General features: G+C 44.2%; 1 protein-coding gene across 2 annotated transcripts in view; it reads left to right on the forward strand.

Annotated features, from left to right (window-relative positions):
* Positions 1-13,342, forward strand: part of firrm (fignl1 interacting regulator of recombination and mitosis) — a 19,848-nt gene continuing 6,506 nt past the window's right edge. Inside the window, exons 1-21 of one of the 2 annotated variants that reach the window (XM_070440088.1) lie at positions 1-182; positions 711-828; positions 1,004-1,044; positions 1,472-1,560; positions 1,661-1,765; positions 2,089-2,229; positions 2,388-2,550; positions 2,734-2,818; positions 2,980-3,118; positions 3,839-3,993; positions 4,080-4,228; positions 5,546-5,675; positions 6,070-6,256; positions 6,717-6,799; positions 7,058-7,109; positions 7,587-7,676; positions 7,894-8,079; positions 8,640-8,756; positions 8,862-8,957; positions 10,680-10,793; positions 13,095-13,199. In XM_070440088.1, the coding sequence (XP_070296189.1) occupies positions 740-828; positions 1,004-1,044; positions 1,472-1,560; positions 1,661-1,765; positions 2,089-2,229; positions 2,388-2,550; positions 2,734-2,818; positions 2,980-3,118; positions 3,839-3,993; positions 4,080-4,228; positions 5,546-5,675; positions 6,070-6,256; positions 6,717-6,799; positions 7,058-7,109; positions 7,587-7,676; positions 7,894-8,079; positions 8,640-8,756; positions 8,862-8,957; positions 10,680-10,793; positions 13,095-13,199 (2,316 nt within the window). In that variant the 5' untranslated portion in view covers positions 1-182; positions 711-739. The remainder of the gene's footprint in view (positions 183-710; positions 829-1,003; positions 1,045-1,471; positions 1,561-1,660; positions 1,766-2,088; positions 2,230-2,387; positions 2,551-2,733; positions 2,819-2,979; positions 3,119-3,838; positions 3,994-4,079; positions 4,229-5,545; positions 5,676-6,069; positions 6,257-6,716; positions 6,800-7,057; positions 7,110-7,586; positions 7,677-7,893; positions 8,080-8,639; positions 8,757-8,861; positions 8,958-10,679; positions 10,794-13,094; positions 13,200-13,342) is intronic. The other variant, XM_070440089.1, reaches the window with a different exon arrangement.

The following is a 13,342-nucleotide window of genomic DNA, read 5'->3' on the forward strand; positions in this document are numbered from 1 at the left end:
GTGGCTAGCTTCACACAGGTACCTCTTTCTGGCTAAAGTTATCCACAAACTCTCGATACAGTTTGAATATKTTTAAACCAGTTAGTTAGTGAAGCAAGACATGTCGTTTTCTATGCATGTAATAACGCAAGTAGAATTTACATTTCGTGGGGATTTGTGAACTACTGAAAGAAAGTAGCAAGGTAAGCACAAGTTTATCAATTTAGCTAGCTAGCTAACGCTACTTAGTTGGCTAACGTAAACGGAATCAAAGAGCGAAGCTTGTTAGCTAGCTACCTTGCTAACTAGCTGGATGTAAGCTGTGCTGTTATCCAAACGTAACCTGCAGCCAGCTAGCTAACGTTGACAAGTTTAGTGCCTGTACAACCTCCTTAGCCGTCTAAACGCAACGATTTATGATASCAACCCTATCATAGGGTTGGCTCCGATGCCAAATAAAATGATTTAAAAAACGACCAAAATAATAGCCCAGAATTACACACGACATTGTTCTTTGTGATTGCGGACAGTTCTTTGGATGCTAAAAGGAGTAGTTTTGATTAGAACTTTATTTTACGACATTAGAGCTGTCTGCCCACATCAGTCACCGCTCAACTCCATCGTAAATCGTTGTTTTTAACCGGCGTTTGTATTCCTATGATTTAACTAGTAACTTGCTACATCCATGGTTTGTAGAGAAAAGTACGAGAATAATGTTCTTTATTTTGTAGTGTACACCACCTAGGCTGTCATCATCACCATGTCGCAGACCACTYTGTTAGAAGAGGTGGCCCAGTGGAGTAAGGACACCTGTCGGCTGGAAGTCAAATCCGTCCTCCCCAAACTCATCATATCCTTTCGTGGGTCTCTATTGTACAAAACATGACACGGGGCATAAATCATTTACTTATGGTTGAAATGGCTGTAAACATCAGACCTACCCAGTTGATGTAGTATGCCTGTGTGTGTAGCTACTACTGTTGAAGTCAAATTGCATTACTTTTGAACTCYTTAACTGTGTGTACTCCATGCATTATAAGACAGAAAGCTGGGAAGAACATATACGTAAGTCTCATCTTTTTAACATTAAATCAAAGTTTATGGGTYGTGAACACAGATTTGCTGCCGTTATCGCAGGTCCAGCAAAATACTTGTGTTTCTAGCTCCAACAGTGTAGCAATACCTAGCAATAACATTTAAAAAATATCAGAACGAGCAATGTCGGAGACTGGAATATAAATATATATGCGTATAATTGTGTGTAAAGACAGTTTTYGACTCAAATTTTAGTTGGGGACATGAAGTTCAGGTCGCAGTTGTAAATGAGAACTTGTTCTCAACTGGCCTACCTGGTTAAGTAAAGGTGAAATAAAATCCAAAGTTGTCACCTGTCAGTAAACCCAGTCATAATTCAGTGTTCTCCATGAATAAGGCCTAGAGTGAAAGGCCAGTGGCACTCGTTCTCTCATTTCATGTTTGTATCTTCTTTTAGATGTGCTGAAAATCATCACAGACATGTTCTTGCCTCACCTCAGCCTGTCAGAGCTGGAAGACGAGTGTTTCTCCAAGGTCTTACCTAAGGTAGGACATATTTATTTTCTTGTTTGAACACAGACATGCATGTTCACAAGCATCAGCTCAGTGTGTGTGTGTGTGTGTTTAACTGTTGTAATGTCTGCAGGTAGGGAAGATGTTCAACACACTGATGGAAGAGATCACTAACCAAGTAGGAGGGCTGTCCATTCAGAACATGGAAATACACTCTTTTCTCAGGAACATTCTACAGGTGTGTTCTTAATGCCTGGTAAATTCTCTCTATCGCTCTCTCTGATACAGTATGAGAGAGAAGCACTCCCCTGTCTTTCTCTCTGTTGTGTTAAAACCTCTACTTAATCACCCTCCCGGATCCGGGATCCTCCTCATCAGAAAAGCAGACTAGCATAGCCTAGCATAGCGCCACAAGTAAATAATAGCATATAAATATCATGAAATCACAAGTCCAATACAGCAAATGAAAGTTAAGGTATAAGTTGTTTTCTCCTCTTCATATCTGAATGCTAATTGTACTGAGTGGACATCATTAGCTGGGGGGGGGGTTCTGTTTGCCAGGTGATGGTGCAGGTGTTGGAGGTGCTGTCTGGCTGTGTGCGTCATGTCTGCTCATTTGAGGAGGCTCCTGCTCTGGATAATATCCGCTCCTTACCCTCCTGCATCCTTAAGGTCCTCAGGAACACCTTCCAGCACTGCAAGGTATGACTGCAAGGAATTCACTGTTTTAATTATTCTTACTGTGCAAAAGTCTATRTCTAGGAGTATCTAAAAGAGCACATCATGTTCATATGTAGTTTTGTACTGTATGGATTCAGTGGCATTATTACAATATGTTGTGGGAATGACTGTTTCCCCAGGAGAGTGGGGAGGTGTACTGTGGGCGTCTGTCCCTGGTGGGAGACCTGCTTCAGGGCCTGTTTAAAGAGGCTTACTCACTACAGAAAGGCCTGATGGAACTCATGGACAGGATCTCCCTGGAGAACACAGCCTCGGAGGACGACGTCTCCGACATCATCACTGGTGTGTTTGTGTGTGTGTCTCGGAAGAGATTTATGCATCCGTCTGGTTGTTTGTGGGTAGTAATTCTCACTGTAGATAAAAGTGACCATTTTATACTATTCAGTGTTATGGTAAGACATTGTCATACATTAACAATAGTTTTTGCCTCAGTGATGACAATGAAAAGGTGTTTATTTCCCTCAGTGATTCATAGTCTCCTGGATATATGCTCGGTTATCTCAAACCTTGACATCGCACTACACGCCAACACATGGAAATTCATTATTAAGTAAGTATAGAACATATACATTTTGAATCATCATAAACATCTGACCTATTGTAAATGAATTATTCAGTAAGTATAGTCCGGSCCACAAACATTACATTTTGATGATMATTTAAATCTATCTGGCTGTTTTTGTTGGCTGACTGATTGGCTGATCTGATCAGGCAGTGTGTGAAGTATGGGTCGTTGGTGGAGGAGCGGCTTCGTCACGGTGACATCACATCCTGTCTGTGTGATGACCTGCTGGCATCGTTCCACAGCTGCCTGGAGCTGGCTGAGCAGATCAGTCAGGCGGGGCCACAGGTACACCGCCAATCACATCACAGTCAGAGGAACACTCCCTATGAGCGAAAGACGACAATACATCTTTTGGGTTGAAAAGACGTCTTTTTGATTGAAAAGACGTTGAAAATTGATCTTTTTGGTTGAAAAGACGTTGAAAATTGATCTTTTTGGTTGAAAAGACGTTGAAAATTGATGTTTTTGGGTGAAAAGACGTTGAAAATAAGTCTTCAACTTGTGCTCACTGGGCTGGCATTAATCTTTCATTGATTTCCAAATGTTTTTTGTTGCGTGCTCACTGAACATGACCTTGATGAGTTGAATGAGCTGATTTCCTTCTATAATTATTTATTTCACCTTCATTTAACCAGGTAGGCCATTTAAAACTGCCCAAGATAAAGCAAAGCAGTGTGACAAAAACAACAACACAGAGTTACACATGGCATAAACAAACATAGAGTCAATAACACAATAGAAAAATCTGTATACAGTGTGTGCAAATGAAAAGCCTGGAGTCCAAATRCATTATTCATTAATATTACACTACAATAGAGAACATTTTTTTTGCGTGGGGTTTGTTACGGGTCAATTCAGGACAAACAATGCACCATTCTCACTGTGACCCTAGATGTCTGAGCATGAGGTGAAGGGTAGAACACAGCCACACAGTGAAACAATGCTCTCAGCTTGATCTGGTTGTTCCTGCTGTCCTGTTGAACCGCTGGTCTCTGTTTCTTACAGCAGGTGGCACACAGCCCAGAATACAAGCTGTTTCAGAAAACTACAAAGATGTGCAGATTTTTTGCCAACACATTAGTTCATTACATAAAGGAATTCAAGGCTTTTCTTTCTAAGTCTTGCAGACGCTTCCACCAACTCTACYTTCAAATTGTCAGGTAAAATACGGCTACACTTTCTGCAACTCACACGTACTGTACACACACACCCTCTATGGTTAACGTTTCTTATATTTTATCCRCAGCAAGTTTCCCCCCAGCCTGTGTTCCCCAGTGCTCCCCTCCCCTCTGTCTGAGGAGCTGAACGGAGCAGCTCTGGTGCCCATGGACGCTCTGCTCTCCCAGCTGCTCCCCCTCAGACCCTTTGCCGAGTCCGTCCTCAACCCCAGCCAGCGTGAGTCCACCTCTACCTTCACCCTAGTGTAGAAAACGTTGAAATACTTCACACTGCAGTCGATGCTAACCCTATATTACCCATGTGCTTTATTGACATTGTTTGGGGCCACACGTTTTTCCCCGTGATGCACTTTACTGCCATGAGCCTTAGGTCTTGAATTGTACAGTCTGTTTCCTTATTACATCCATGTCCACTATCCCACGTTCATCTGGGGCCTCTGTCAATATACTGTAGGGATGCTTTCCGCCTCGAGACATATGTAACAAAAGCAAACATACACACACACACACACACACTCCTTCCATTGTTGTCCTTTGAGGACATTGGTTTGCTGAGTGTGCTCTGGTTTTTTATTTAGGGGTCAGAGGTCAACTTGGAACACAATGCTCTCGCATCTCACAAGGCCAAAGTACTACTTTAAATATCAGGGCTCTGCTTGTTATCTGTCATTAATCAAGGGCACGTAAACAGTAGAGATAAGAAGTTCAGCTCTTTTTACCGACGCTGATCTTATCGACTCGTTCAGTCAAAATAACTAATCTTTCAGACTCATTTTGTTCCTTTGAGACAGTAATGCCCAGTGTACACAGGACCACCTTACCGGCAAACGATGAACTGAAGACTYGAAAGAGTCATGATTCTACAAGTTCACGTCGTTCACCGTAGGGCTTATTGGAGATGTCATTTGTGACTGAGAAGTGTGGTGCTTTAAACAATGTTGATTATTTCTTGATACATTTGAAACGAAGTATAATTTGTGGCCAGGACTAGATTGTGAAGATGATATGGGTGATAAGAACATATTGTTTGTGAACTGGCAGCCCACCCCCCCCCCCCAAACGATTCGTTCGTCTCGACTTGTTGAACAGAGCTGTGTGTGTCCGCATAACATCAATAATTCATTGTCATTTCTTCCACCATGCGATCAATGATCATTTCCAAACATGTCTTTTTCGTTCTACGCTGCCTGCAGCATGATCCGTTTTCCTGCACGGCTATAATGACAGACAGTTGTTGGTTGGAGCTTTGTCTTGGAGTCGCTGAGCCGGAGGAAGAGTAATTAAACCTGCTGTTGGACTTCACTGCAGCCAGCAGGTCAAAACAAATGAACTAAAAATGAACGAGTCACTCAAACAAACTCAGTGCGACTGAGTCAGTAAAAAGAGTAGATTTGCGATAGATAATGCCTAAAATACCCCCTCTGTCAATTTTACCAGTAGGCCTACGGTCTCATGAGTCTTGTCAGGCCCACTTTGTGTTGAGTGTGAGCCTTTTTGTGGCCCCTGCCTGTCCTGTTTGTGTACCTGTATGTAGAGTTGAGTCCTGGGACAGAGTTACCCCATTGCCTCCTGCTGGTGAGTGTCATGGGTCAGTTCCCCTCCCATCCAGAGGAGGCGCTGCAGCTGTGGTGTGACGGCAGCCACTTCCCTGAGGACACACCCAGGTAGGAGGGCTCTAGACTATGGCTGTAGACCAGACATTAGTCAAATCGTTTTTTTTTTTAAAAATTAGTATGACTATTGCAAAAGAACCAATTATATAGTCCCAAAAACTCCATATACATCAAGTATTTAATTTTCACCTAAACATTTCTTTGATCTGGCATTTCTCTCCCTCCTCTTCTCTCTCCTCCCTCTCTCTCTCTCCCTCTCTCTCCCCTCTCTTTCTCTCCTCTCTCTCCTTCCCCCCCTCTCTTTCTCTCCTCTCTCTCTTCTCTCTCTCTTTCTCTCTCTCTCTCTCTCCCCCTCTTTCTCTTCCTCCCTCTCTTTCTATCTCTCTCTCTCTTCCCCCTCTCTCTCTTCCCCCTCTCTCTCTCCCCCTGCCTGCTCTGTCTTCAGACTGCCTCTGTTCCGGGCCTTGTTCCAGAGCTTCAGGCGATGCTGTACGGAACGGAGGGTTCCAGTCCTGTTGCCGGGGGTGATGATGAAGGGTCAAGCCCAGGGGAACGTGACCTTACATCATCACGTCTGTGTGATGCTCTGTGCCTGTGTGGCATCGCTGCCCCCAGAACACTTCCCCCTACTGGTGAGGCTCTGCCCACAAACTGTTGGGTGTAAATTGTTGTAGATATTGTGTGTAAGTATTTTACACACACAGTGTACACACACATACTCTACACAGCACTTTGGCCCCTGAGTTTTTCCTAGCTTGGAAAAACTGTAAATGATTGCATTATGATGAAAATGTGGATACAGTATGTTTATGATGTCATACCAAATCTCCCCCTCTCTGTTTTATTTAGTGGAAACACCAAGGTCATTTCTGGTGAAATTATCACCCTGAAACGCGACTCAATCATTATCCTTCATCTGTTTTTCTACTGTGGATCAGTTTATGATGTCATACCAAACCTTCCTCTCTTTATGTTTCATTCTCTCTCTCTCTCTGTCTCTGTCTCTCTCCGTGTCTCTGTCTCTGTCTCTGTCTCTTTCCGTCTCTGTCTCTCTCTCTCTTTGTCCTCCATTTGTGCTAATCCATCCATCAGGAGCGTAGTCTGTTGGAGGCTGTGCTGCAGCCTGACACCCAGACGGCCCTGCTGGCTACTGACGTGTGGTGCTTTATGGCCCGGTGAGCATCTGGCCACAAAAACACCGGCCTTCCTTCCACCAACACTGACTTTGCTGATAAACTTTTCATGGAAAAATGTGCTCACTATGCTATGTGGTTGTCTCACCTAACCACCTTTTAAAATGAATGTACTAACTGGAAGTGTTCTCTGGAGAAGACTGTCTGCTAAATTACTCAAATGTCGCAATACTGTAAATGTCCATTGCTTGTCCTGTGTGTTTGCTGCCAGCTGTGAGTGACTCTGTCCTCTCTCTGCAGGTATGGTACAGCTGAACTGTGCTTGCATCACGGTCTCCTCACAGCTCAACTGGTGAGTAGAGAGGACAGACGGACAGACCACAGGGGTCACAACTTCTCCCTGGCTATCAGTGATCTCTCTCTCTCTCTCTCTCTGTGTGTATCCTAGTTTATCATCCCTATCCAAGGCCCAGTCCCAAATCCATCCCTAAGGCCTACGCACTTGTGGAGATCTGAGAGGGATTGATTGTTATAAGACATATGGTATATTTAGCCTATCACAAGGCAAGCTGGAGCTGCTACCAGATGGCTTAACAAATCCAGTCAGATCTCCACAGGTGCGTAGGGTGCAAGCCTTAGGGGTGGATTTGGTATCTCTCTGTGGGCAGGGTGGCTGTAGACTAGGACCTCTCTGATACCCCGACAGAGGYGACAATTGGTGTTTCTGGATCCTGGGGGAAGGAGACACCTGTTAGTAACCGTGCCCCAGGTCATGAAATAAACTGAAACGAGCTACCTTTTTCCACCCTCTCCTCACCCCCCCCCCCAGGTGAAGTCGTGTGGTGGGGAGTGTTACCAGCTGTCCCACCTGTCTCTGTTGCTGAGACGTATGGTGTTCCTCATGACTCCTGAACACCAGGTCAGACCGCAGCACGGAGAAAACGTGTGTGTGTGTGTGAGGGGGGGCTGTCGATCTCTGGTTTTATAAAGTGATATGAGCTTGTAGTTTGTTTTTATTTACATTTGTGTGTGACTGAGTGTGTGTTTTCATGTGATGTGTGTTCTACATTTGTGTGTGACTGAGTGTGTGTGTTTTCATGTGATGTGTGTTCTACATTTGTGTGTGTTTATTGTAGATGGAGTTGGTGGCGCGTTTMCCTCCCTCCCAGGATGACAACYTCCCTGTATGGTGTCACATCCTCCTTAGAGCCCTGTCCCATGATGCCCGGCAGCGGGTCGAGGCAGACATCATCACCTTAACTAACACCACTGTGACAAACTGGCAAAAGGCTGGGTGCAAACTGGGACAATTGGACAAAGTGGTGAGGGAGGACACTTCAGAATCCCTTGGTTCAGTAGCTGCTTTAGACCAAGGGGCAAAGCCTATCTAAATCGCTTTTCAGTGGCCAGCTGAACACTAAAGTTAATGTGTGGACAATAAAGTTGTATTCTATTTCACTGGAGTGATATTGCTGAACATACTTGTTTTATACAGCCTCGTTGACAGGCAGGCACCTTTTTAATAATGAACATGCCTCGTGACACATTTYGGCCTTAGTTACCATACTGAAGGTCTCATTTCATTACCAAGAGTATAGAGAGGGCAAAAGGCTACAATATTATCTGCTGCATGGTTGTCTCCAGGTCCTATAGTAGGTGTTTTTATAGAAAGATCATAACTGGCTTTAAGAGCTTAGAGAAGGTGAAGAGTTTGGTTTAAGAGCTCAGATAAAAGTACCAATAAAATAATCTTGTTTAGTGTGAGAAAATCAGGGTAGGTAAGGTCATTTCTTGTCGTCCTAAGTGAACCCATTCTGTTTATAATTTAGTAAGAAAGCACTGCGGTGTGGCCTCTCAGTTCGGCCCATTTTCTCGCCCCCAGAACGAAGCTCTGTTGTCCCTGCTGATGGTTGTTCGAGGTGTATCTCCAGAGGCAGAGTGTGGGTCGTCTGCACTGACCATCATCTCACAACTCTGGGTGGCCATGTGTCCCAGTCAGGTGAGGGAAGTGCTTCTGGACACACACACACACACACACACTCTCACAAGTACATTTGTGTGTACAGTTTGCCTGTTCAGTTAACTCTATCCCTTTGATTGGCAGGTGCAGATCCACCCTAGCATCCAGTGCACTCTGAAACTCCTCCTCTCCATGTCAGCCATCTTGGTGAAGAGTTTTGACCCACAGGTCATCTGTCAGGTACAGAACACAAATGTGCACTTCCCTTACTCACTTCAGTGACTGTGATGCTCAGTGATGTGGTAAACTATCAGGTCCAGTGGGCTCTCCAGATAACACACGGGCGGGAACTAGAATAGTAGAATACACAAGGTGCAATTTCGACAAACACTCAATTAGCCCATGTCAGCTAACATTTTCTTCATTGGTAAGTTAGTCTAGCCAGCTATCTAAACTAGTAGTAATCATGGTTAAATTACCGGGGGGGCCCCCATTGATTTTGTTAGTCACTCTCACTCAGATATCATATTCAAAACTGAAAAAATTTCTCTCCGCCCCATGGCAAAATGTGTAGAATTGTATGAAATGTGTTATAAAATTGCAAAATCTTCTACCACATGGCAAAATGTGTAGAATTGCACAACATTTTCTCTCCGCCACATGGCAAAATGTGTAGAATTGCACAACATTTTCTCTCCGCCACATGGCAAAATGTGTAGAATTGCACAACATTTTCTCTCTGCCACATGGCAAAATGTGTAGAATTGCACAACATTTTCTCTCTGCCCCATGGCAAAATGTGTAGAATTGCAGGAGATTTACTCCAAAACAATGTATTGTCTCCGCTGTCAAGAAGGGGGGGGGAGGCGCTAAAATGTTTTGCTCACAAGGTGTGGGGGGCCCGCCAACAACATTTCACTTAGGGCCCCCAAAAGACTAGGGCCAGCTCTGACTGCATGTGTAGGGATGGATGGGGGTAGGCAGACCTGAGAGCCACTGCGGCCCCTCGTGATGATTTCATATTTTGTGGGCACCCCCAACCCCAATTAAAAAGTAAAAATAATAAAAAAAATTAAAAAACAATTATAAGATGTAGAGATGTTCATATTGAAATGTGTATCTCATGTGAACTGCACTGCAATTCAGTTTTCTTGTCTAGTTCAATAAAGGTTAAATTAAATAAATAAATATTGTAAACCGCTACGGTGCACCAGTGTAAAAGGCCTGTAGTTGACTCTAAAATGTTGTACTCTATACCTATTTGAAAAATGTGTTTTGATAAGATTACAGATTCTCTCAAGACCCCAAGTTTGGGAACCACTGTACCGCTGACCTCTCTCTATATCTCTCTCTCTCTCTCTCTATATATCTCTCTCTCTATCTCTCTCTCTCTCTCTCGCTCCTTCTCTCTCTCTATATCTCTCTCTCTCGTTCCTTCTCTCTCTCTATATCTCTCTGTCTCTCTCTCTCTGTCTCTCTCTATATCTCTCTCCCCATCTCTCTCTCTATATCTCTCTGTCTCTCTCCCCATCTCTCTCTCCATCTCTATCTCTCTATATCTCTCTCCCTATCTCTCTGTCTCTCTCCCCATCTCTCTCTATATATCTCTCTCTCCATCTCTCTCTGTCTCTGTCTCTCTCTCTCTCTCTATAGATCTCTGTCTCTCCCTCCCCATCTCTCTCTATATCTCTCTGTCTCTCTCTGCGTCTCCTCTGCCTCCTTCATGGTAGCCGGCCTCACTACTCTCTGTAAAGCAACGTTATTTTGTTATGAGAACTTATAGTAGCCTATCTTTTTGTTAAGATTATAGCTTAACTTCAGTCAACTGCTCCGTTTAACGTTAGTTTCTAACTTAGCTAGCTATAACTAGAAGGATTATCAGGCTAGCTTGCCCCCTGGCTGAAATACCAGCGACTATTTACCAGCTGATGTATACTATAAATTGATTKTGTGTGTTTTTAGGCCCTTGTGTGTGTGGGAGCCATGGTCTCTGAGAAGTGTCCTGATGACCTGCTGCTGGCTGCTCTGGACTTCTTGGCCTCTCTAGGCAAGGTGTTCATCCCACATGATAGCCAGGTATTGTATGATAGCCAGAATTGTTTTTCCCTGAACAAAAAATATAAAGATCCCTGAAATTTTCCATACGCTTTATAAGCTTTATCTCAAATTTTGTGCACAAATTTGTTTACGTCCCTGTTAGTGAGCATTTCTCCTTTGCCAAGATAATCCATCCACCTGACTGGTGTAGCATATCAATAAGCTGAATAAACAGAAGGATCATTGCACAGGTGCACCAAAAGGACACTCTAAAATGTGCAGATTTGTCACACAACACAAGTTTTTAGGGAGCGTGCAATTGGCATGCTGACTGCAGGAATGTCCACCAGAGCTGTTGCCAGAGAATTTAATGTTMATTTCTCTACCATAAGCCGCCTCCAACGCCGTTGTGGAGAATTTGGCARTATGTCCAACTGGCCTCGCAAMCGCAGACMACGTCTAACCACGCCAGCCCAGGACCTCCACATCCGGCTTCTTCACCTCTGAGACCAGCCACCTGGACAGCTGATGAAACTGTGGGTTTTGCACAACCAAATAATTTCTGCACAAACTGTCAGAAACCGTCTCGGGGAAGCTCATCTGCGTGCTCATCGTCCTCACCAGGGTCTTAACCTGACTGCATTTCAGTGTCGTAACCAACTTCAGTGGGTAAATGCTCACCTTCGATGTCCACTGGCACACTGGAGAAGTGTGCTCTTCACGGATGAATCCCGATTTCAACTGTACCAGGCAGTATGGCGTTTTGTGGGCGAGCGGTTTGCTGATGTCAACGTTGTGAACAGAGTGCCCCATGGTGGCGGTGGGGTTATGGTATGGACAGGCATAAGCTACGGGCAATTAACACACTTACATTTTATTGATGGTAATTTGAATGCACAGAGATACCGTGATGAGATCCTGAGGCACAATGTCATGCCATTCATCCGCCGCCATCACCTCATGTTTCAGCATGATGATGCACAGCTGAAAATGTCTGTTCTTCTATGGCCTGCATACTCTAAACATGTCACCCATTGAGCATGTTTGGAATGCTCTGGATCGACATGCACGACAGCGTGTTCCAGTTCCCGCCAATATCCAACAACTTTCACACAGCCATTGAAGAGAAGTGGGAAAACATTCCACAATCAACAGCCTGATCAACTCTATGTGAAGGAGATGTCGTGCTGCACAAGGCAAATGGTGGTCACACCAGATACGGATTGGTTTTCTGATCCACTACTTTATTTTTTTAGGTATCTGTGACCAACCGATGCATGTATGGATTTCCAGTCATGTGTAATTCATAGGTTTAGGGTCTAATGAATTTATTTCAATTGGTTGATTTCCTAAATATGAACTAACTCAGTAAAACCTTTAAAATTGTTACATGTTGCGTTTTTTTTCTTTTCTGTGTATATCTAAATCTGTAATGTCATAGACTACAAATTGCAAGAACAGATCAATCTGGAGTCAGCTGTTATCTGGTATAGATGATAGACATGGTGCTGCTGAAGAGTAGTTAATTCAACAGGTAGATCTGAAGTCAGCTGTTAACATAATGTGTAATGTAGCCTATTAACCTCCTAAAGGTCTAAGCATTGAATAAATGGTAGAAAAAAGATAGTCAAGAAATAAATGATAGGGGCCTCCTGAGTGGCACAGCGGTCTAAGGCAGTGCTAGAGGCATCACTACAGACCCGGGTTTCGATCCCTGGCTGTACATCACAACCGGCTGTGATCGGGAGTCCCATAGGGCGGCGCACTATTTGGCCCAGTGTCGTCCGGGTTAGAGGAGGGTTTGGCCGGGGGGCTTTACTTGGCTCATCGCGCTCTAGTGACTCCTTGTGGCGGGCCGGGCGCCTGCAGGCTGACCTCGTCGTCAGTTGAACGGTGTTTCATCCGACACATTGGTGCGGCTGGCTTCCGGGTTAAGCGGGCAGGTGTTAAGATGTGCGGTTTGGCGGGAGGACACATGACTCGACCTTCGCATCCCGAGCCCGTTGGGAAGTTGCAGCGATGAGACAAGATCGAAATTGAGGAGGAAAAATATTTTTAAATGACTCCTAAGGAATGACGTTTTGAAGTGTCTGTCCTATATCTAGGAGATTTAATAAAGCTCAGGAAATATTTTAGTTTTTTTKGGACACATATTTAACTCCTTATTTTTGTTGGCACAAAACKATCTCCATTGTTCCATTCATTTGTATGGGTTACCTTCAGATGAGTTCCGTCACACTTGTGGAGGTCGTAGAGCAAAATGGAGGACACCAACTACATGTAGTTCACTACTCCCCAACAGTGTGTGTGTGTGTGTGTGTGTGTGTGTGTCGTCCACAGAGTCAGGTGTTGCCCAGGCTGAGTGATCTGTTTGGGGCCCTGCTAGCTGAGAGGTCCTGGCTAATAAACCAACATGCCCTGGAGGCCTTCGCTCACTTTGCAGAGGTGAGACTCTCCTGAACACTGTTTGTAGTGATAGGAATATAATGTATCTTAAAAATTCCTATGTGTTTCCTTCTTCCTGAGGGCACTTGGCTGAGTTTTTATTTAAAACTGGAGGGATAGTGGTCACTTTAATGTACGTATGA

This window comes from Salvelinus sp. IW2-2015, unplaced genomic scaffold (genome assembly GCF_002910315.2).
Source record: "Salvelinus sp. IW2-2015 unplaced genomic scaffold, ASM291031v2 Un_scaffold2204, whole genome shotgun sequence".
NCBI classification, from domain to species: domain Eukaryota; kingdom Metazoa; phylum Chordata; class Actinopteri; order Salmoniformes; family Salmonidae; genus Salvelinus; species Salvelinus sp. IW2-2015.